Source organism: Planococcus citri, chromosome 1 (assembly GCF_950023065.1).
Source record: "Planococcus citri chromosome 1, ihPlaCitr1.1, whole genome shotgun sequence".
Taxonomy (NCBI): domain Eukaryota; kingdom Metazoa; phylum Arthropoda; class Insecta; order Hemiptera; family Pseudococcidae; genus Planococcus; species Planococcus citri.
The window spans coordinates 42,686,631-42,711,168 of NC_088677.1; the positions used below are offsets into that span (position 1 = coordinate 42,686,631).

General features: G+C 32.0%; 1 protein-coding gene across 4 annotated transcripts in view; it reads right to left on the reverse strand.

Annotated features, from left to right (window-relative positions):
* The window catches only part of Tmem131 (Transmembrane protein 131), a 46,747-nt gene that overhangs the window by 13,505 nt on the left and 8,704 nt on the right, over positions 1-24,538 (reverse strand). For all 4 annotated transcript variants that reach the window (XM_065345029.1, XM_065345026.1, XM_065345027.1 and 1 more), the window contains exons 3-6: positions 10,742-10,806; positions 6,166-6,185; positions 1,560-1,643; positions 1,325-1,451 (exon numbers count right to left, since the gene is read on the reverse strand). In XM_065345029.1, the coding sequence (XP_065201101.1) occupies positions 1,325-1,451; positions 1,560-1,643; positions 6,166-6,185; positions 10,742-10,806 (296 nt within the window). The remainder of the gene's footprint in view (positions 1-1,324; positions 1,452-1,559; positions 1,644-6,165; positions 6,186-10,741; positions 10,807-24,538) is intronic.

A 24,538-nucleotide genomic window follows, 5' to 3' on the forward strand; every position in this document is an offset into this window, starting at 1 on the left:
AAATTCCAACGTAAAGAACCCCCGAATAAAAAAACTAGCAACAATTCATAACCGTGTTATTATAGAAATTTTTTCTTCCGCTTGGTTATTCGCATTGAAATGTCAATTTTACAGATAAAATATGTCGGAAATTTTTAAAAGCGTACTTTTTTGTAGATTTATGGTGCAACTTGATGGAATATGAAGAGAAGGGAAAAAAATGTTGAAAAGCATAATTCGAAAGTAAATACTTGCACATAGCTATGTATACTACGAATTGGAAAGGAATAGCGAAATACTGAAGAATTTCCGAGATTAAAAACATTATTGAAATTTCAAGAAAAAAGAATACCTGATCGAGTTACGCCGAGAATAATTCGTTTTCGAAGTTGGTCGTAGGTGTACCTCACCTATCTAATACTCTCGTATCGCAACATTGTATGTAATTTAAAATCGAATAAACAAAGAATTTTAAGAGAAACGACTCTATGTGAATTTGTGGAATATGTACAGGTTAAATTAATAACAAAAAAACCACAGAAGATTAGGAAATTTCTTTTCTTGAGGAAATTTAGTTGATGGGAAAGATCGAGTAAAATTGTTTTCAAAAGATGAAGTCCGACAGAAAATTGCTGTAAAATCGACCATAATACGAGTATGATGAGGTAAGTAGTCGAAATAAAAAGTAAACACAAATGATATTATCTGCCCGTAGGTAGGTACTTCCAAACTTCACATTTCAGATCACTCAACATCGAATCTTCGACGAGGTAAGTAATAGGTATTGTGTAGATGGAAATTTATTGACTTAATAATTAGAACTTGGCACAGTTGAGAAGTTCATTTTATGTAGAAGTAGATAAAATTTGAGTTAGCAAAGGTAGCTAAAAGTTGATAGTGTAAGGGATATAAACAGTAGGTATATGGTCTCTTTACTCCCTCAAACAGTTACCTTTCAGCGACAGTGTTGCCATCGTAAATAATTAATTTAGCGACTAATGCACGTAGGTATTAACCCTATTTATAACAGGCTATCACGATACGCTGAAACGACATTCACAGGCTCACATATTTAGAGTGGATGTACATTTTGGTACCTGGTGGGAATACTATTGTTACGTCGCTCGTCGTCGGCCGACTCTCGAGTGAATTTTCAGCAGAACGACGACGACAGGGAAAAAGACGCGCATTCTAGGACAATCTCCAAATCGACATTTCTTTTCATCTCGTATCATTGTCATCGATCACGAGTATTTAAAATAGGCTCCTAATAGTATGCACTATGCAGTATGTGTATGTTAAATTTAAAAATAAAATTACCAACTACTGTTAATCGTATACTCACTTCATTTCCAAACGTAGCGATTTGAAACTGACTGCATTTGCCTCCGGCAATTTTATGAATTTCAAGCGTTTTATTTTGACTAGTATTTATTAGGTATACAGTTTCCCTGTACGAATATCCAACCACCCTGTAAAAAATTGGCATTTTGAATTTTTCATGAAAAAAAATCGTTGATCGTAATTTCATCGAAAATACGAGTTCTATTATACCTACAACAATATATGTTACAACTTACTTGTCTTCAAAATATAAAATAGGAGGTTCAAATTTAACACCAGCTGTTGATGAGCTGACAGTATCTCTGCCATTTGGATGGTATCTGAAACAATAAAAATCATAAATAAGCTAAAAAGCATTTACGGTTTGGCATGTCATGTAAGAAATACACTGAAGTAGGTACCTACTACCTATCAAGCTATTTTTTTATATTCGAGGACAAACTTATCACTCCCAAATTTTTGTAATTTTTCTAAACGAGAATACGCGAACGACATCTGTAAAAGCTTTTTCAAGAAGTTGGAGGCTTTCATCTTCAAAAGCTGCGAGAAGAACAAAAAACTAGCAAACAATTTTGGAATCCTGGCTAGAGCCTTTCATCGTCCAAATAAGGCTCAACATTCACGGTTAAACAGATGTTCAATAATGCACCAACCAACCTAAACTTTTGAGACTTGCACATGTAATTTGGAATTCTTGAAGGAAATTGAAAATTCACTGAAAGCTTCAGAATGACTGAAAAGCGGCCACTGTCGAGTTCCAGAGTTGAAATGAAGTTGATAATATTACTCACACAGGTTCCTTTCGTTGAAAAAAAAACTGACAAATAAAAATTCACTATGACGACAGTTTTTTTTTTTTTTTTTTTTTTTTTTTTGAAATCTTTGAATTTTTAGTAATTTGTCAAAAATCCAAAAACGAACTTTTTGTTTCAAATTGAGGCAGTAAAAACAATTATTATAAAAAAATTGGGAAGTCTTTTTTTGTTGAAAATTTCACAATATTTGTGATTTTGCGTAATGACATAGCTTCTTCTCAGAATAATGCATCCCCTACAATATCCAAAAAAGAATGAAAAAACATAAGATGAAACATCCCCAAAAGTTCGGTTCAAAGGTACATATGTTACATCATTACCTTACATTTTAAAACAGAACGGCAAGATTTTCTCAAATTATAAACGTAAATAGGTAGGTAGGTAGGTAGGTAGGTACTGGGTGTCCAGAAATATCGAGCACCACTAAGAAAGTTTTTCATTAAAAATATAGGTTGGCAACATGAAATAGATGCATATGATTGGTGGAATGTTATGTCTCCAGTCCAACAACCAATCATGTACTATCATTATTATCATTCACTGTGACCAACCAAAGTATTTTAGTAGAAAACTTTTTTAGGGGTGCTCGATATTTCTGGGCACCCTGTAGTTAGGTAGGTAGGTATATAAGGTACTAACAAGTTTTGGTTGGTTTAATGATTGAAACATCGCCAAATACAAGAGTGCATCAAATCGTGCCAGATGAGAATATAGAAAAAATTATGTACTAATAAGTTTTCCCAAAAGGAGCTTTCAATCATTTTGAACAAATTACAAAAAAAATGTTTGAAATGTTCAAGATAATTAGTTCAATTCTAACCATGAAAATACCTAAATATAAAAATGAAAATAAAAATGCTTCGTTCTCCGGAAATGAAATTTGTCTTTTTTTTCTTAAAAAAGATAGAATTTTTGAATTCATAATTGAACAGTACAGTACAGCAATCGCCAAAAAGGGAACAGTTTGAGATACCTACGAAAAAATATGACTGGGATCCAAGCAGATGGTTTTAATAAAACTGATCAAAAAACTTTCATCAAAATTTGTCAATCATCGTGGGTTGTATGTTATCACTTGCAAATTCATGTTTTTTCATGGAATTGAAATTTCCATGATTGGATATTCAATCGTAAATATGGCATGATAAACGATGACTCAATCAGAGATGACACAGACTAACGCATATTTTAGATCGACGATTGACTATGTCCCTTCTATCTACCTCAAAAAATATACTCAAGTTAATTAAAATTGAGCATAAAATAAAAATCGCGACGGAGAAAATAAAACGCAATTTATAAGCAATTTTGGAATTGAAAAAATTAGAGAAATTAAAGCCTTCCAAGATTCTTCTCTTTTTTAAAAATTAAGGGATCATTTAGCGCCACTAACTTTACACTATTATTAAATGGAAATAATGGCATTATTCTCGTTTAAAAAATTTGAGGGTGAGTAAGAAAAAAAATCTAAAACTTGATACCGATCTGAAATGTTCAAATAATAAAATTCATAATTTCATTACAAAGAAAGAATAATCTTTTGTATACATAAATTTTTCTTTAGGTGGGTACCTACTAGAAAGAGGTACAAAACACAGCATAGAATTCTCTTTGCCATACAAATTAATAAGCATGAAGAAAAATTGATAAATATTTTAAAGTACATATTTTTTATGCTCTATATAAATATGCCGTAGAAATTAATTTCCAATTCTTTTTCAAGCTTTTAATGAAGTCGGAAAATGAATCTGCAATGCTTTTTGAAGTTAGATTCCTTTTTCCTTTTCCATGTCTTTCTCTTACGAATAGGTACGGACTCTTAGCGTGTTAATTAACGTGCGCTTTTTATACTTCTTTGATAGTTCCTATTATTAATTTCGTTTTCTCGAAATTCAAACCTACTACGTAGCAAAAATTACTCGTTTTGTGGTTCTTCCAGTATTATTATCCAATCTAGGCAGATACGCGTACGGGGATGAAATTACTGTTACTTTCTCCATAATACGCTAATAGCTCATAAATTATGAATACATACATGTATTTTTAGACATCTATCTGTCACCTTACTAAAAGTAATGAACAGAAATTTTTCTAGTAATTTCATCTCAAAATACATATAGCATTTCAGCAGAAAAATCAGTAATTCGTGAAATTTGATGTTTTTCATTTTTTCTCACAAATTAAACAAAACACCTAAAAGTCATATAATTTCGGCCTATAATTCATTCTTTGCAAAAAAAAAAAAAAGTAATGGCAATGCACGATACAAAAATGTATGTATTGTATTTTATTACAAAAAAATCTATCACACGACTCAATAAAAAACGAACGACAAAAATGAAGCGATTTTCGTGAAATGATGCGATCTTCGAATCAAATATAAATACATATACACAGAACAAACCATCAAACATGAGGCAATTTTCACAAAAAATAAAAATAGAACGCACGATAAAAAAATTCTGAAAAATGGGGTAGTCTCCTCTTTAAGGAAAGTTTCAAATCATAGATTATGTTTTTTGCTTTAGTTGACTTGGGTACTTGATTTCGAGTAAAAGTAGAAGTCTGGCAAAAGAGGTATCCAACAATAATCCATCATAATTTCCCAAATCTAGGAACGGAGATATGATATTTCACCTAACCTATCGTATAGCTAGGAATACCTTTTGTAGTGCCAACGTCTTGTTTTATCGTTTAAAAAAATGTCGGGTAAAACACCTTCCGTCGTTTATGAAATGGCGTTCTAACGACCTAAATTGCTGTCGGTACCTTGTAGTATACCACTTCTTGTTAAGTCAAAATTACTATTGTGCAAACCATCTTATTCATCGTTCAATTATATTCCCCTCCCCAAAAAAAAACACAACAAACATGAGTAGTGAAAGTGAACGTTATTTTGGAAGTTTAAAAAAAATTTAGCATCAAAATGTACGCAGAATTCCTCGGTTTTTCATCATAAGAGTGCATTTTACATAAATGTATAGTATATTTCGGGATTTATTGCCTATTATTAGAACCCAAATCAGCGACCTGTAAAAAGAGAAAGATCAAAAACGAAAGTTTTTCTAATTTGTTAGGTACCTACGCTCGGTATAAAAATCTTTGGGTATTTGGAATCCTCCGTTGATTTTTTGAACAAAATTATTCAAAAGGCGGACTTTGGAAGGGAGTTGAAATTATATTTCAACGTAAAAGAGATATGATCTGATAAAATTTCGCAGAAAAAATGTCCGAGACAAAAAGATGTTCCTTATTTGATAAGATTGATTCGGTTTCTTTTTAAAAGTTTAAATTCATTGAAATTTTTTTATCAAAAACTATTAAGTAATAAATCTCTCTCCATAAAATTATTTTCAAACTTTTCATAAGTCTCAAAAAAACATCTGTAGGTGCAAGTAATTGTTTCTAACAAAAAACTTTTTACGTTAATTGCAGGTACAGGTGAGCCGAGTAAGTACTCTATCTACATAGTATCTATGTGTATGTATGTACCTACTCCCATTTTACAAATAACCCTGATAATAAATTTTTTGACGCCGCGCGCTGTAGAAAATCCACGCTTGAAAAACCAACAAGTAATTTCCGAAAGGAATTCAATTTTGCAACAATTATTTTGTATTATCAATAACAAGAATCCTTAGAAGTATTACAGCAAAATAGAAAACAAGGTACGCGAACGTGATTCCATTGGTTTAATATTTTTCATAAAATAAGTACTCGCATTGTACTCGTGACAAATTTGAAATTTCCGCAATTGAAAAAATTTATAAAACGAATATCCCACGTAATTATTGTTGATGTATATTTTTTCAATTCATACTCCGTTTTATGGCATCTCATATATCAGATAACATGATTAAAAATGAAATCAACTTCGACGAATTCGAGTTACTCATACTTCACGAGTTCGAACATTATCTAAGTATCATTTTACATATGTAGGTATGTACCATTGTACCTACATCAATAATGAAAAAAAAAAAAAAAAAAAGGAAATGAGTCGTAAAAATTAAATAAAAATACTCACATTTCTGGTGCTTTTCCAACCTGCAACAAAAAACGAAAAAAAAAAATGAAAATATTAGTAACTAACTTTAAAACAAAACCTTTAATTAAAAATTTCTCTACGAAGGTTCTTTTTACACGGTGATAATCAATCAATTTTTTTTAAATGCTAAAAAATGAATAAAAAACATTGATAAAAATATAGAATGGCACAGGAGAAAAAACGCTACTAGAATACAAAAAGGTACGAGCTGGGATAACCCCGAACAATAGTCTCGGAATTAAGTTTCTCGTTAAATTTCCAACGCAGCAGTTACACAAGGAAAAGTTTTTTTTGTAAGCTAAAAAAGAATCGTCACTTTTTATTAGATCTTCATCCGCTTTGAAAAACTTCATTCATTCAAAGGTTACTTTTCGAGTACTTTCTGATTACGGTTGGTTTTTATCAACATCATCACAATATTTCTTCAACTCCTCGCACACAATCCATTTTCTCCGCGTGCCAAGTGTATTGAAACCTTTCAACAAATTATTGATACAGGATTGAACAAAAAAAAACCGCCTCGTAGTTTAATTTGAATTATAAAAATTCGCTTTTTTGTGGAAATTGGAAAACCAATATCTAGGTCGATTCTCCACAATCATGTAGGTATATTTTTTTTGACGTACCCAACTCAAAATTTTTTCCTTTTATTCGACGAAAATGAATTGATTGGTTTTGTTCGCATGTAATCGATTCTACAAGTACGAAAATGTTCCTTTTCACTTGGGAGTGTAGAAGTAAGTCAAGTGCGGTGATTTTATATTGTTACACGACATTTGAAAAAGTTTTTTGGTCTGTAATTTAATGTATGGTATTGATATGTAGAATATTACCTACGTATTGCGAAATTCAAATAATAACAATGGCAGTTTTCCTTTCCCTATTCGATATAATCTCATTTAACTATAAATGACGTGTTTGTGCTGTTGCGCTTATTTCAAAAGTTTTAAAAGACAACGAAAATATTTCAGACTGATTTCGGAATTTTTAATGTCGATTGCTCGGGTAGGTAAATATGAAATTACTTGGTACCTAGGTACCTACTATGCACCTATATAAAAATCGGAAACTAGGGATGTTCGAAAAATTTTCCTAACTGAATAATTTAAACTTTTTTATTCTATCACAACTTTTTTCAACTTTTTTTTCGAATTTTCAGATTGACAGTTGACACAGTTATCTATGTTTCATTTAATGGGAAAGTGCACATCCAGTGTTAAATTAGATAGGCTAAATGAAAAAACAATCAAAACCATTATGTCGATTTTCTTAAGCGTTATTGATCAGTGATCACATCAATAGAAAATGTAATGCCTAAATTGGTCAAAAATTCGGGAAATCGTGGATTCGTCTTATTTACAGTACCTAATGCAAATGAATTCTCTATCAACCAGTAACAAACGAGGGAAGTGCCCCAGCCGGAACAAAAATTTTCGAACCAGACAGAGGGGAATCGAAAGAGAAGGCCAAATACACCACCATCAAAAATTTCAGATACTGAAATTCGGTTTTCAAGGTTTGAAAACTCAAATCTAGTCCATTTCTCAAAAAAATTACAATTTTATCAAATTGACATACCTATTACCTACCTATAGGCTGAAATTTTGAATTTTTTTTGAGAAATTATCAATTTTTTTAATTTTATAATATACTCTTTTTTGAAAACAACTTGAAAAATTGTTAAAATATGAACCACGCCTTCCCCTTCAAAATGTCAATTTCGTCCATCAACTTTTTTCAGAGAAACGCTTTTGAAAAGTCGCGAGTCGCAGCGCTTCGAGCTTCCCAATTACGCACCTGTTGCTCGTGATAAAAAGTTTCAAGACTAAAACTTGCGAGGAATCCAATATAGGTGGTATAATAAATGTTAGGAGTGCCTACCTACATATGGTATATTATCTTTTCTGTGAAACCAAACTTCGAGAAGATTAAAGAAAAAGAAAAAAATAACATTTAAAAAGAAAGTCAGTAGCTCAATGAAAAGACAAGTGAAAAGTCGTGGCCATTCTGAAAACAATAGCTCTCTTATAACAAAACAATCCTACGCATTTTTGTTTATAAAATTCAATTCGAAATTCAAATCTAAGGGTTCTTATATTGAAAGTGGAATTAATTTTTGATTTGTCTACTTTTTTCATTTGCCTAGTATTCCAGAAAATGAAATCAACGATTAGAATAAAACAACACTTGGTGAAGTTTTATACGCCAATGTGAGTCGGAGCACTTTCTCTGATTCCTCAAATGCTCAGGTATTGTTAAAATGTTCAAGAACAATTTTATTAGGTACCTAGTGATCTAATTGTAAGTGCGCAAGAAACTTGGACGAGCATAGACGCTGTGGACGTAATTTTTGCCATATTATTTCAGGGCTGGTTCTTCCACACGGGTATTCATATCTTACGTAAAGTATCTCTTACGTAGAAAGTGAAGAAACCTCATGATTAGGTACAAAATTTTAAAAAGTTACGTGATACTGAAATTTATTTATCGAATATCCTGTTCAGCAAGCTATCACTTCAATTACATGCATCGGAAACGCTGACCGGAAAAAACACAGATAGGGTAATGGGATCAGCTAAATTGCGATGTTTAAAATTTTAATGTACAGTCATACAGTGTTTAAATAATAAAAATTTTAAATGATGATGGCAAACGCGTAATTTTATCTCCATCATAAACGATCACATCGACAACTCTAATACGAATATCAATCCATAAGATATGAAATTGTTTCATTTTTCCTAATAAATTTCAACAGTAAATAAAATAAACTGAGGTAGGAAGTCTGTACTGAGATCAAAAAGTTGACAATTTTATGTGACTTTTTTCTAATTTTGATAGGTCACTGATCACACATTGATTTTGCCAAAAAAAAATACCTACAATATTAACGCAGCATATACGATTTTTGATTTAAAATTTTTTGGAATTGTTCAGAAACAAAAATTATTTACCTATACTTTCATTTTCACAGTGAAATTTGATCCTATATTTTGATAAGTCAGGAGGTGACTTTTTGAAACTTTTTAAAAATTGAAAAAAATTTTTGGATTGAGAGTTTTCAGATGTGTTTAAAAACAAAAGACATAGGTATGTTTGTTCTTTTTGAGAAATCTTGACCAATTTTGATAGATTTCGAGGCAAATTTTTGAAAATTATACGATATTTTTTGTTCCAACAAAATGAACCGACCTCGAATGTGTAACTTTGAGAATCTATATGTGACCTGTGTGCCAGCTGCTCGCGGTTTGTAAAAAATCCTTGCATAAATAACTAAATATATGTATCGATCTTAAAACTCTCCCCCCCCCCCTCGAATCCGAATTCCACCCTTTCGAGCCGTTCTAGAACCTGCAGCGCAATTACTGTTCAGAATTTTTAAATTTCTCCAGAAAGCCTGGAAATTTATTTGGATAGCTACATATTAAAAGACGCGTTGTGGTTTATTCTCCGCTTTTTTAAAAAGTTTATTCACATTTGAGCTGATTTCCAGGCGAACCTTCCAAAGTGTTGATTTTTGGCTAGCTTGTTAAATTTTAAGGGAAAAAATTCAAAAAATAAAAAAGTTTTTGAATAGATTTTTACAAATGATTACTTATGTACATAATTATTTTGTCTGAAATCAACAAAATTTTGGAGAAGCTGAAAACTGTTCTAAAGGCTTTAGAAACTGCTTGAAATGATGAAATTTGATTTGGGAGACATCATTTTGAATACCTATCTAATAATTGTAAGTGTTTTTTAAAAAAAACATTAAATCACCGAAAATGGTCGATTTTAAAATTTCAAAAATTCGCCAAAAATCAAAAAAATCAGTTTGAGCAGCTGAAATTGAAGTGCCTGATGGAAGAAGGTCCTCCTCGGAAAACATAGTTTTGAGAAAAACGTGTTTAAAGTTTTACTTTTGTTGCCAATTAAAAACTACTCAACATATTGATTTGTGGTTGGTGTTTTTTTTTTATTTGAAGTGTCAGCAACAAGTATTGACCATCACCTGTCAAATGATTTATCCACATCTTTAAAAAAAAATGAGATTTAAAAACTCGCATCGGAGGCCCTTCTTCCATAAGTTGATTTTGATTTTCATTAAACTTCATCTTTTAACGCCAATAAATCGAAAACTAAGCATTTTAGAAAAAAACTAACGACATTAAGTCGATTAGAAATTTAATTCTTTACAACTTTGTTTACTTGAAATTTTTGTAGGATGCTTCCTTTCGCCTCCAGGTCAATTTTTATGAAACTGTAACACGTACCTACGGTATGGCAGTACGCCGATTGAGATGTTTTATTCAAAGAGATATGAATAAAACATCATGTAGCTTGCTCTAGGAACAAGATCATGAACTGAAACTCACACCAAAGGTAGTAAAGACTTCAAGGAACTCAAATCACCAAAGTGCGGGAAAAGGGCCTCCGGCCAAGGAGGACCTTCTTCCATCAGGCCCTTCAATTTTTGTAATGGAAGTTTCAGACCACGCTCTTTCTAAAAATCGGAATAGGTAAATCAACTTAGCAGCAATAGGTATTAGGTATATAGGTATTAGATACTTACAGTATTGAAATGTGAAGGTATTATTTCTTCAACATAGGTTAGGTTTCCATTAACCAATATGAAACCTGCAATAAAGAAAACCATGAAAAATGAGTACTACAGAAATAAGTCGCATAGAGGTATCTATTTAATACATAGCCTAGATATACGAGTAAATATGTATTTTAAAATAATAAAAAAAAGAACATGAAAAAAACCAATCAGACTTTATAGAGATTGAATTGATTGATCATGATTGAAAACTTCAAAAATATTGTTTTCCATGTAAAGTTACTTTTACACAGAAAAAAAAATGTTGGAGTCTGGCAAAAAATAATAGCAAAAAGTTCTAGTTCCTCGAACAAATGTTCTAGAATTTCATCTATTTTCAAAGCAACTAACATAACTAATGCATGATTCATAGCATTAGATAGCATAAATTGCTATGTTTCCAGATGATGTGGTGTCGTTTTCAGTCGTTCCTGCTCATACTATTCCTGTATGCCTAAATACATACTACGTATTTAAATATAACAAGTTACAATTTTTACCATGACTATCTAAAAAAAAAATAAAATTCCAGGCACTGATGACGTAATACTGCTTACTAATTCAAAGTTGTAATAACACAACACTTTGAAAAACATATAAAATTCATCGACAAAAATTCGCTTTCGTTTCATACTTGGTACTTTTTTTTTTTTTTTACAAACTTTCTCCGTTATATTTATCTTTATTATACGGAAACTGTCAAGTCGCGTTCAATTTTAGCAAATGGGATGGCACGGTCCCGTTTACAAACATGTAGTCCTATAGGTAACATGTTGCAGCTAGATACACAACGCGAAAATTTCTCTTTAAACATTGTCATGATTACTCGACTGAAATTCACAGCGAATGGCACTGGACATCGGTTTCAATTTTAAAAATTTCGCTGACGATGAAAATGAAACAAAACATTTTAGACTTTTAATTTCAGCTTCGAATGAAGAAATTGCTCTAATTTTTGCATAAGTACTTTCAATAGCCAAGTTTCGAATAGAATGTTACTCGTAACTTGGCTATTCATTCTCTATGCAGTATGCATTATGTACTCGTATATAGCGAACGATTAATAAATGCACGCACTCATATTTCAAGTTCAATTAGCCTATTGGAATGCTTTTGAAATATTTAGGTTTTGCTAACAAAATTATGAATCATGCAGAGACTTGGATTATCGATCCTACCATACATCAATTTCAGTTCTCAAAATTCCAATTTTAGTTTTTTTCGTAAATCAAAAAAATGTGAAAATACCTAAGGTAGGTCTACCTACAGAGAAATAAAATGACTTCAAAACTGACTTCAAATTGTAGGTACGGAAAAGTATGAAAAATTATCACAGGTTTTAAATAAACAACAATTGCGAATGTACTGCATTTAAAAAGTCTGTTCATTTTGTTACTCGCCCTGTCAAAATATTTTATATATTGAGGTTATTATAATTTTCATGATAACGGATTATTTTCCTCCCCTTCTTCGTTATAACAAATGCAGGCAAAATAATCAAACGTGATATTATTTTTGACCATCTAATTGTACCACACATTTATTCTCAAGAGCTGATAATTTTGTAATATCTAATTGGATTTCACGCTTGTTCAAAACATAAATTGATATCTAAGTAGGTAACATAACAACACATTTTAGCGAGTTTCATTTCATATCATTCTCATGTATTTTGCTTGAATTCGAGAATAACGAAATTTACCGGGTACCCTATAATAATTAGAGATAGATACAATATATAATAGTATAATTACTATATTATCATAATCCATATTCAACAAATTATTTTTTGTAATTAATTAAGTATACAATTTGCATAATTTTATGACTTGGTATTTCTTATGAACTGATATCAGAGTACCCAGCCAATTAACAAAATAACGCGAAACCGTGACTACTACGTACATATATACAGTATGCATATATGTGTAAGCTGATAAATCGCTTATTCAGACAAGGAGGAATATATTTAGAAAACTTCATTCGTATAATATGACCACATCATGTATAATCCTTATATTTCTGACATTAGGTATACGTACATATTGTTCAAGTTGACAAATTTTCTCGAGTATGTATAAAAATCACTTTTCATCAACAAAAAAAATAAAAATAAACTACGTATCAGTGACATCACAAATTCTGAATTTTTTTTTGAAACGTAGAATAATTTGATAATTTCTTTCATTTATTCTAAAATGGAAATTTACCAATTATTGAAATGCGTATGCCCAAAAAATAACTAAAACCTGGTATGACTGGAATTTAAAATGAAATTTAGAACTACGAAGTTTTAAATTTTCAAAAATAGTTCTTCAAAAATTACGTAAATTGATAAAAAATCGAACAGCCATTATTGTTATTTTGAAAAACCACTTTTTTGCACAAAATATTTCAATCACATTTAGAAATCCTAATATCGAAATCGAATGGGTCAAGCGGGATACCTATAATTGTAAGTTTTTTAGAAGCCTAAATTTTTTCAAAAAAATTCTTCAGAATCCCGAAATGTGCGATGGGTAGCTACAACTTCCGGAATCTTCTTTCTAGATCATATGTATTACTAATAAATGATCTAGTCTTTTATTTCACTTTAAAAACTCATTTCACGAGTATTAGGCAAAATTTGTATTTTTTTCCCATTACAAACTTTTTTCCCTCTCCCTCCAAAAAAACCTCTAGTTTTTTTCATGTCAGGTTGACTAATTTTTGCGAAATTAATAATGAAAAGACAAAAACAAAAATCAATCGCACAACTTGTATTCAAGTGTCCGAACCTGAGGAAAAATAAGACGAGAAAGATTCTTAAGGGAGAGGGAATACAATTTTGAGGGCCCCATTCGGCGCACCCGCCAGGGGCCCCCCAACCGACTGAAAACACAGCTCATCAAACAAAGCGATATTTTCATTACGAATGGTTAAAACACCCAGTCAAAAAATGTATTGTCGTTTAAATTATCATAATAACTTTAAAAACATAAAAATCAATAATATATGTATTAGGAAAATAAAAGATTAAAAAAAACCGTCCGTTAAAAAAACATCAAAGATAAATTATATTTTATCCGGATGAATTCAAGACGCTGAACTGGAGGAGAAAAAATTGTTAAATGATTCAGCGGTTGTTTGACACCCCCCGGCTCGTATCCAAACAAACGATATAATTTTTCGTAAAAGATTTATAAACCCAAGGAAGTGTTTTCTTTCGCAAAAATGTTGAATTCGAAAACGATTAATAGACTGCACAGTGCACACCATACGTTTAAATAAATAATAGAACTTTTAAGCAAGCAAATATATGGGCCTGCAAAAAAGTGTATCGTTTCGACAAATGAAATGGTAAAACGTTACGATAAAAGTAAACGTATAAACGGGTGCGAAGACTTTAACGAGAACATAGAAAAACGAATCAATAACGTAAGGGGTAGAAATGTTCTTTTTTTTACATCCCTGCTGCAAAAGCAACAACTGTAATACAAAATAATTGTCGCCGTTTATTAAAGTAAACTCGTAAGACCGTAATGTTAAATCGAACCTAATTACCTTATTAACCTTTCATAACCTATCGTCACATCTACTCGTAGTAGAACCTTCTTTCTATTTGCACGATAAAAGGCATTTTTAAAAAGATTTATATAAATAATAAACGTTCGTTCCATAAAAAGAATCTCTAACGTAAGCGAACAAATAAAGAGAAAAGAAAGAAGAGTGTTAATGCCATGCCGGAGAAAACCGTGCTATACGATTTATTAAAGCTAAACATTTATAGAAACTCCATTCATTTTCAACAAACCTTCTGACTTTCTGGACGGCATTATTTCAGAAAATTCTTTTTCCTATTTCTTCTTTTCAACGTTTCCATCAAACAGAACCAACAAACCACTCGCTTTTTACGCCTTCGTCTTCGCCGCATCTAAGTTTTTGTCGAGTTAACGAAAAATTCGTTCATTCTTTTAATTAAATACGAGTTCAACTTTTTCGTTTAAGACTTTGCAATCAAAATACAATATTTTTGTTAAATGCACGACAACGAAAGCCCCGAACCCAATTACGTACCGACTACCGAATCATACAATTTATGATACATGGAGCTTACAATGTGGAGAATAGATTATCAACCTAACCAAAAAATTAAGTATAGGTATACATAGACTTCCGATTATCCGGACTAATTGGGGAATTCGGTTGTCCGGATAAGCAAAAATCCGGATAAAACGGATCACATAATATTTTTCTTGTCAAATTCTTGGTAAAAAATTATTATTTTCAATTTTCATTTTCATTTCTTTACAAAAAGAACAAAAACGAACAAAAAACAAAAATTGGAAATTTTTTTTGGCTATGTTGGTATGTTTAGAGCACAGTTAATTTCAAAAAAAAAAATCATTCACTTGGTCGGATAGTACGGATTTTGCTCGGATAATCGAAAAAACCGAATAATTGGGAGAATTTTTTTCGTCCAGATGATACGGCTGTCCGGATGAGCGGAACTGCGGAAGTCTACTATGTATAGGTAAATTAAAAATATCAAGCATAAAATTACGTAGGTACAGGTAGTAACATTTTCCACAGAGTTGACTTTTTCGTAAAAACAAATATGTAATAACAAAAGGATAATCATTCGCATTTATACACAGGTATTGAAATATTTTACAGCCAATTGAAACTTAAACGGCGGAAATAAATTAATTAGGTACGCAGGGATTCGTTATTAATAAGAAACGAACAAAAGAAAACAAATATAGGATTACGTCAGAGGAAGAGCCGTCGAAAACATTTTGACAACTATTCAAACTGCAGAAAAAAGATGGCAGATGACGTTAACAAAGGAAATTTTCTCAGCTCGTTATTTCGAAAGTGAATGCGATTTCTACAGATGAAAAAATCTGGTTCAAAAACCCTCGTTTCTGTATTTCCAGCTTCGAAAGTTGGTTTCCAGATTTTTGGAAATTTAGAAAACCTCGCACGTTTCATCATCAATCATCATTAACATTTCAAAAAGGTACATGAAATTTGAACTTTTTCAAGTTCCAATATATTTGAATCGGATCTATTCGAACAAATCCCAATAAAAATTTCACCCCACACGATCATTTTGACAACATTCGCTTCATTTACCATTTAAAAAAGTGGACCATTAAGGTGAAAAATTCAACTAACACACATGTCGTACCGAATCGACGCTTTTCATTTCAATTTATAGGTACTCAATTTACAGCGACGTTGATACTTAATTCTTGAAACGAGCTTAAAGGACACGTTTTCGCTCAAGTTTATCCTACCTGTCAATACGTGTAAAATAAAGTCATTTGAAAACATTAATTCTTCGTACTACGGATTTCCACAGTTGTTAGAATACAGCAATAAAGCGCGAAAATCAACACATGACCTTTTTCCTCCAAATTCGAACACTTTTTGATAAATTTTACCCGTAGTGCCTTTGGGAATAAGTTAGCTCTATAAAACTTTTTTTTGATTTTTTTGCAAAGTCGACGGTAAAAAAAAAAAGAAAAAAAAAAGAAAATCATTGGCTGATGGAAAAGTTGTTTTCGTGCTGGTTCGCGAAAGGTCAAAAGTCATCGGTGAATAATTCATCAAAATAAACATATCCGTCGTTCGCTCGTTTGAAATATTGCCCAAACATTTTAAAATCATCTTTTATGCCATCTTTATTTTATATTTGGTTATGCATTTACATTTGAAAGAATAGATACATACATAGCCAAGAAATCAAACCTAACTTTTTCTTACTTTTCAAAATGAATCTTACCTTACAATATAATATAGGTATAAATATAAATGAATAAAGTACCTACAGGGTGATTCGTAAATCGCGGTTTTTTAGATGTTCATTAACTGAATACGAGTTGTATTGATAGATATTACGTAAATGAGAAGAAAACGGAAGAAGTAATCGAATGATCCAAATAAAAAGAACGTATCTATGTACTTCAGCCTTATAGTTTAACATAAGAAAATCTTCTAGGCGCAGCCCGATCGAAATCAAACAAAATTGGGATGAACATTTAACTATTGAGCAATAAAGTTGATTTTTTAAAATTTCAAGTTATATTATTACGAGTACACCTATACATTATTTAAAAATAAGTACGAATTCAAAAAGACAATTTTTCTTAAATTTTCAAGATTTATTATGATAGGTATTGCCTACTTAAAAAGGCAGCCAAGAGTTTGGTTATCATTTGCTTCGTAATTTTGAACCCCCTTTTCTCACAGACTCTAAAACTATTTGAAATTGATGTTTATACGTTTATAGGTTCGAAGGTTGTCAACTATCTAAAAACGTTTTTAAAACTAAGCTATCTGTTTAAAAATGAATGTCAACTTTTGATGAAGGGTCCAGATTAGCTAATAAATTCCAGAAAAAAGTTTTAAAAAAACAACAATTTTCAAAAAGGTACACAACCAGCGAGGTTTCCAGAAAAATATCGTCTGGTATGTCTAATCGATCACCAAACTCGAAACAATCACAGTTTGACTTTTTTGCAGCCTTCAGCGGCTCCAGCAAGTTTGAAAATTGGTCGAAAATTTACTTTTGTACTAGCAGTCTCGTAATTTCGCGATAACCACCTAAAACGGTTGAGAGAGTGCCCAACAATCATCGACCAAACTTATAAGTTATGAAGTTCATTTTTGACTCCTCCAGAGCGATTTGGAATCTCTGGAGAAAATTGAAATTTATCACTAGAGGATCTAAAATGGTCCAAAAATAATACTTAGTTGCGTTGATGCGTGAGAGTTTGAATTGAAAGAATTCTTTATGTCGGTTCACTTCGCTTTAAAAAATTGTTATTTTATGAAAAATGTTGAAAATCTCCCTTTCGGCAGCTTTTTTGTTCACAAATTCGTCAAAAATCCAAAAATGAACTTTAGAACGTGAAATGTCATCTCCAATTTTACGGTAGAAAAGCGGATTTAATGGCATAGCTACATAAGAGGAAGGTGTACTCGCCAAGCAGCCAAGCAGGTGAAAATTTACCTACGAGTAATTAAAAACATACAAAAATATAAAAATGTTTTTCAAGTTTATCGTCATTCTTGAAATGTGCAATCGTATGCAGGTATGCAGGATTTTGAAAAAAATTATCAAATCCAAAATCGTGTTTTGTCCTCCACTTGTAAAAATGCTGACTACATCACTAGGCCTCACATGCACATCAAAAGACGTTCAAAGTACACATGACAACTTGGAAAACCGAGCCAGAAAAAGTCATGTTTTAAACAACCTAATCTAGATAATTAAAGACTCATCGGTTGATAATACCACAAAACAGCGAAAAGTAAGTAAACCATTAACCACATCAGTTCATCTAATTACAAAGTTGTATAAAGAAATCCATTTTGATAAGTATCTTTATTTCCGGTTTCTTATCAACCGCGCAAGCATAAACCCAAAGAGATAACTAACCAAGTCGAGTAAAATTCATGAGAGAAAAAACTAGGTATAAATTTCGAATTTAAGAGCATAAATTTAACTCCGAAGTAAGCAAAGTTTACAGAGAGACGTAGGTGTAGGCAGTGTAATATGCCTTCGGTTCAACGAAGAGAATAGAAAAAGGGAAATTTCACCAATGCAGACCAGAAGCTTGTATACATAGAATGAATGGCAACCACGCGTAAAATTTCTCGATGCAAATAAATTTCCAACAGGAACAACTGAATTCGCGGCGTTAAGTATAGAATCTAACGTTGTTTCGTTTCTACATATTTTTTTTTTCATCGTGGAAAAAAACCTGGAAAATATTCGTTTCACGAATATGGGAAAAATTTTACCATAACTCGTTTCAGAGTACCTAAAACTTTGCAAAACACAAAACTGAGGGTAGATAAAAGAAGATACGTACTCGTATAATAAGGAGAGCAATGAACACACTGCGTATGGAAAATATAGTAAAAAAAAAAAAAACAAAAAAAACCACAGGAATAGAATAAACCTCTAACAATAATAAAAAGATATTCGTGTTTAATGCCCCGAGTCAACGGAAAAAATCTTTTTCGATAATTTAAAAAACGGAGGGTGTTTTTTTTTTATACTAGCAAAATTTGTATAGAAATCTGAGCGAAGTGAATTTCCAGCATTGAGGAAGAGGAAAAGTGTTGTGACAGCGCTTGCGTCACTCGAGGCAGTCGAGGCCCACTTATTTCACATCCTACAAAACGATACTGATTAATTCAACTGACGGTAACTTTTCCCTTCATCCTGTCAAGAATGTACAGTTGCAAGTTTACCACAGCGGTATAGAGCTCTTTTACCCAAAACAAAACACCGGCATCGGCATCGGCATCGGTATCGCCAGCGCCCGCGTCCGCGTCCGCGTCCGCGTTACCGCGCTTAAAGTTTAAAATTTCCAAAGTAACGTTAACACGCGACGCGACGCGAGACACGACCGACCCCTTTTTTCATGATAATCTCCATTGTTTCCCATGTTTCGATTTATGCTTAACTAAACGAGAGATTTTCTATTAATATTCTTGGGTTGGCGCTTTATCGAAACGTCTATGTATGCGTATAACGGCTACGTTTGTACGAGTAGACATGTCCAATATGCTGACAATAGTCTTTCCATGTACCGAAACTATAATATCAAAAGGTCATTAAGTCGTTTGTGGCACGATCCGCGCCACTATACCTACAACTTTTCAATAAGGTACCTTTGTCAAATACGATTAGAGCTACAGCTCGCCTCTCAATGGTACATGCTAATCATGCGAAAGTAATTGTTTGCGATGCGATCGTAAAGCGATTAATAATAATTTTTACGAATAAGTAGAGTAGGTAGGTAGTATAGGTACCCCTCGTTTACGAACCAACAACCGTAGTCATCGGTTATAAATTTTACATAAAATCTGAATGAAGTTCTACTCCCAGAACGATGAAAATTACGACACGACACCGAATGCACCTACTTATTCACAGGGGGGAAAAAGGGAAAATGCTACAGGAGCTAACACAGTTAAAGTCAAACACTACCAAATTTCAATCTGTCACTTTACATAACTACATATAATATTTAAAAATGAAAACAAGTTATTACGAAGATGTATTAAAATTAAAATTCTGCCCCGGTACTTTAATTACCAACTCGATTCGTGCTGGTGTCAATTCGTTTTACCACTGACAATTTTTTATTATAATTTACTTGCAAGCGCGTGTTGCTAATTATTGCTTTGATTTCGGCTATGTTGAAAAAATTTAAAACAAAAATGTTAAAGCTAAACAACATACATACAAAAATTGAATTGAATTTTTTTTAAATTTAAGTAGAATTTAAGTATCTACTTACTACTTATTGAATAAATTTATGAATTGATTTTTTCATTTTCATCAATTCTAAAAAAAAAAAAATGTAAAAATGAAATTTTATTTTCAAATTTTACATACATACGTATTATTGTACTCATTCAATCGGGAACTGATTCGTTCTATTGGTAAATTTATTACAATCAAGTAGGTAATAGGCGTTTTGTATAAAAATATCAACGAACATCTCTTTAAATGTTCAATTTACTGAAACGTTTTCGAATTTGAATAAACGATGACTGATGAATCACTTTCCCAAAATTCTCAATGAGTAAGTAAAGCACATGTTATCGAGTTTACGTTTACCTATCACATTATCACAACTATGATTACAGCAAAACAGTGAGAATTTTGACGTGATTTTCAAAACAAAAAAAAAAAAAATTAGTAAATATTAGAGTGAAAACTTTATTGTATGAGTTCGTAAAGCGAGAAATACTCCCGAATTTAGCAAATATTAGGGTTATTAATATTGGGACGGATTGTGAAAAAAAATGTCGGGAGGATTTCGAACAAACTGAGCAAAAACCTTCATTTTGAGTTGCAAGGCTTTTAGAAAAAAATTTAGCACCGAAGAAGCCCTTGGAAGAAGATGTCAAAATCCAAGACCTCTTTTACAGTTCTACTGAGCGAATGAGAATTTGCAAAAAATCGCTTACTTTTGGGTAGTAGATAAATTCGTGTTTTGAAAATTTTTTCTTCTCAAATATTTTTTCTTTAGTGGATTACTCTATGAGGCCAATTTAATACGCCTATAAAAATGTAAAAATTTCAGATTTTAGACGTCGCAGATTTTGTCAACAATCATAAAAGGAACGAATTTAATAAATTCGATTCAATTTAAAATTGTTATCAAAAAATAACTCGAATTGAAACTGAAACTTTATTCAGCTTTCATTAATCTTTTCGCAAAATTTTGGGTTACTTCCTTATACACTCGAATTTATAACGAATATCTCCAATAGATAGGTATCATTTTTCGCATTTTCCAGCCTTTCTAGAGTCTAGAGGCTTCAGCCTGCATGGCTGAAAAAAGGGAAACAAGTTCACATTTGATACAAATAATAGTTCTAAGTTGAGTAAGTATATTTTAAAAATTTTAAATCCCAGGATGAGGAAGAAATCAAACAAAGCAAATATTTTCCACCCCTTCAGCACAAAACTTCGGATTCCGAGCGTTTGTTTGACTGCTTGAAATCCCTCATCATAACACTAACCGCGTTTCCAACAGCAAAAGTTTTTGTTTTCTTTTCGTTACTTGTTAAATATTCTTTAACACGAAAGCAAATGTTTTCATTGAACTTCGTATGAACTGTCGATTCGCTGATGATTCACGAAATGTTTAAATACGTAGACTACTTTAGGTTCACTAAAGCAAAAAATACGATTTGCAATCAAAATACTTACAATATTTTTGTTAAATGCACGACAACGAAAGCCCCAAACCCAATTACGTACCGAATCATAAGTGTGGAGAATAGATTATCAACCTATTAACCAACAAATTAAGTACATGTAGACTTCCGATTATCCGGACTAATTGGAGAAATTGGTTGTCCGGATAAACAAAAATCCGGATAAAACGGATCAGATAAATTTTTTTTTGTCAAATTCTTGGTAAAAAAAATTATTATTTCCAATTTTCATTGAAAAGTGCAAAGGAAAATCATTTCATTTCATTACAAAAAGAACAAAACCGAACAAAAAACAAAAATTGGAATTTTTTGGCTATGTTGGTATGTTTACAATTGAAGCATACGTTTCCAAAACGCACTAAGTCCATTTTTTTGATTTTGAGATAAACACAAAAAACTGTGTCAGACTAGTACATCGCGTGGTTTCACATTCTACCCTAGCAAAATTGCTTTGTGTATCCTTTCCGATACTAACTCCATTTTGAAAAAAATATATTCACTTTGGTGCGGCAGTAGAGCACGTGTTATGTTGCAAACCTGTGGACTTAGTGCCGTTTGGAAACGTAATATACCCCCAGGTGAATGAAAAACGCTGAAAACGATAGTAATTAGTGTCGTTCGGAAAAGTATTAGTTATTCTCGTCCAAGAAGAGCTGAGTTAAAACTAATTTTTTTGATAATAATACTCTTTATTCTAATTACTTCTTTGATTCGTTTACTCTTAAATTAACGAAAAAGAAAAAAAATCAATAAAGAAAACCATTTAGTTAAAAAATTTATAAAAAAAATCAAAAAAGAAAACTATTCTTCTTTTGTCGACACCAAAATGTAAAATACAAACAAGATCGCATTGAAATAACAAAATTTTTCATCATGAATTAATTTTTTTATGGACTTAGTGCATTTTGGAAACGTAGAAATGACACACATGGTTTTCAATCCTTCGTTTCTCATGGAAATATTCATTTTTTCTTAAAACGTGATACACCGTTGCATTCGGGAAGCAATTTTATGATAGATGGCGTTGATATCTCAAAAATCTTAAAAATGGACTTAGTGCGTTTTGGAAACGTATGCTTCAATTTACATACGGTTACTTTCAAAAAAAAAAAATCATCCGCTTGGTCGGATAGTACGGATTTTGTTCGGATAATCGGCAAATCCGAATAATTGGGAGAATTTTTATGTCCAGATAATACGGCTGTCCGGATGAACGGAACTGCGGAAGACTACTGTATAGGTAAAAAATTACGTAGGTAGTAACATTTTCCACAGAGTTGACTTCTTCGTAAAAACAAATATGTAATAACAAAAGGATAATCATTCGTATTTACACATAGGTATTGAAATATTTTACAGCCAACTGAAACTTAAACGGCGGAAATGAATAAATTAAGTACGCAGTGATTCGTTATTAATAAGAAACGAACAAAAAAAAACAAATATAGGATTACGTCAGAGAAAGAAGCTGTCAAAAACATTTTGACAACTATTCAAACTGCAGAAAAAATATGGCAAATGACGTTAACAAAGGAAATTTTCTCAGCTTGTTACTTCGAAAGTGAATGCGATTTCTACAGATGAAAAAAGCTGGTTCAAAAACCCTCGTTTCTATATTTCCAGCTTCGAAAGTTGATTTCCAGATGGAAAAAATCTGATATAGATAATTTTAATATTCAAGAAAGGAGACCGCCATAAAACATAGAAAATTATCACCCAATTAGTATTTCCTCTACCCTGTCAAAAATATTTTCGAAATTAATCGAAAAAAGAATAAAAAATATTCTAAATCTCCAACAACCAGTAGAGCAGGCTGGCTTTTGTAAAGGCTACTCAACAATAGATCACTTACATACTGTCAATCAACTAATTGAAAAAGCAGGGGAATACCAACTTGACCTCCACCTCGCCTTTGTAGACTTTAGAAAGGTGTTTGACTCAATGTCTCACCAGTTCATGATTAATACATTATATGTATAATCAGGGTATCCCCATACACTTCATAGATATCATAATTCATAACAGATATGTACACTGACCTTTTAGCAAGAATTATCACTGATATTGAGGGGGGATATTTCGAAATTGGCAGAGGTGTAAAACAGGCGGACCCCTTATCACCTATTCTTTTCAACCGAGTTTTGGAACAAATTTTTAGGGAGGTGGACTGGACAAACCTGGGAATAGAAATTCTGGGTAAAAAACTAAACAATCTTAGATTTGCAGATGACGCAGTACTAGTTGCAGATAAATGGGAAGACCTGACAAAAATGATTACAGATGTATAAAAAATTAGGACCAAATTGGGATTTGAACTAAATTATAATAAATCAAAAATTCTTACCAATGGGAAGGGCTGCGGCAATTTGGCTAAAATAGGGGAAAATGTTATGGAAATTTCTGAAGATACAAATATATATTTAGGACAATTTATTTCTTTTGAAAACAGATCTGAAAAAGAAGTGCACTGAAGAATCACCTTAGGATGGAAGAAGTTCTGGTCTTTAAAATCAATTTTCAAAAACCCATACAAAAACAAACATAAATCTGAAATTTTTAATAGTTGTGTCCTTCCCACAATTACCTATGGCTCTCAAACTTGGTCACTGACTAAGAAGCTGGAGAAAAAATTAGAGATTACTCAAAATTCAAGGGAGAGATCCATGCTGGGAATTAAATTACCACACAAGGTTAGGCTTTCAAAAATTAAAAATATGTTTAAAAATAATTTTAAAATTGTGTCCGCGGTTAGGAGAAATTTGTGGAATTGGGTGGGTCATGTTGCAAGATTGAAAGAGGAAAGGCGGACCCAAGAAATAAGCTGTTGGACCCCATACAGAGGTAAAAGGAGAAAGGGGAAACAAAAGGCGAGCTGGAGAGATCCAATAACAAATTTTATAAAAAAATAAACTATATCAGAGCGTGGCACAGGACCATACCGAATGGCACAGGTTGAGTGAGGCCTTCGCCCTAGATAAGGGCCTCTGATTTATTTGTGTGCATTTTTACTTTTTTATTTTTGCTATGTAT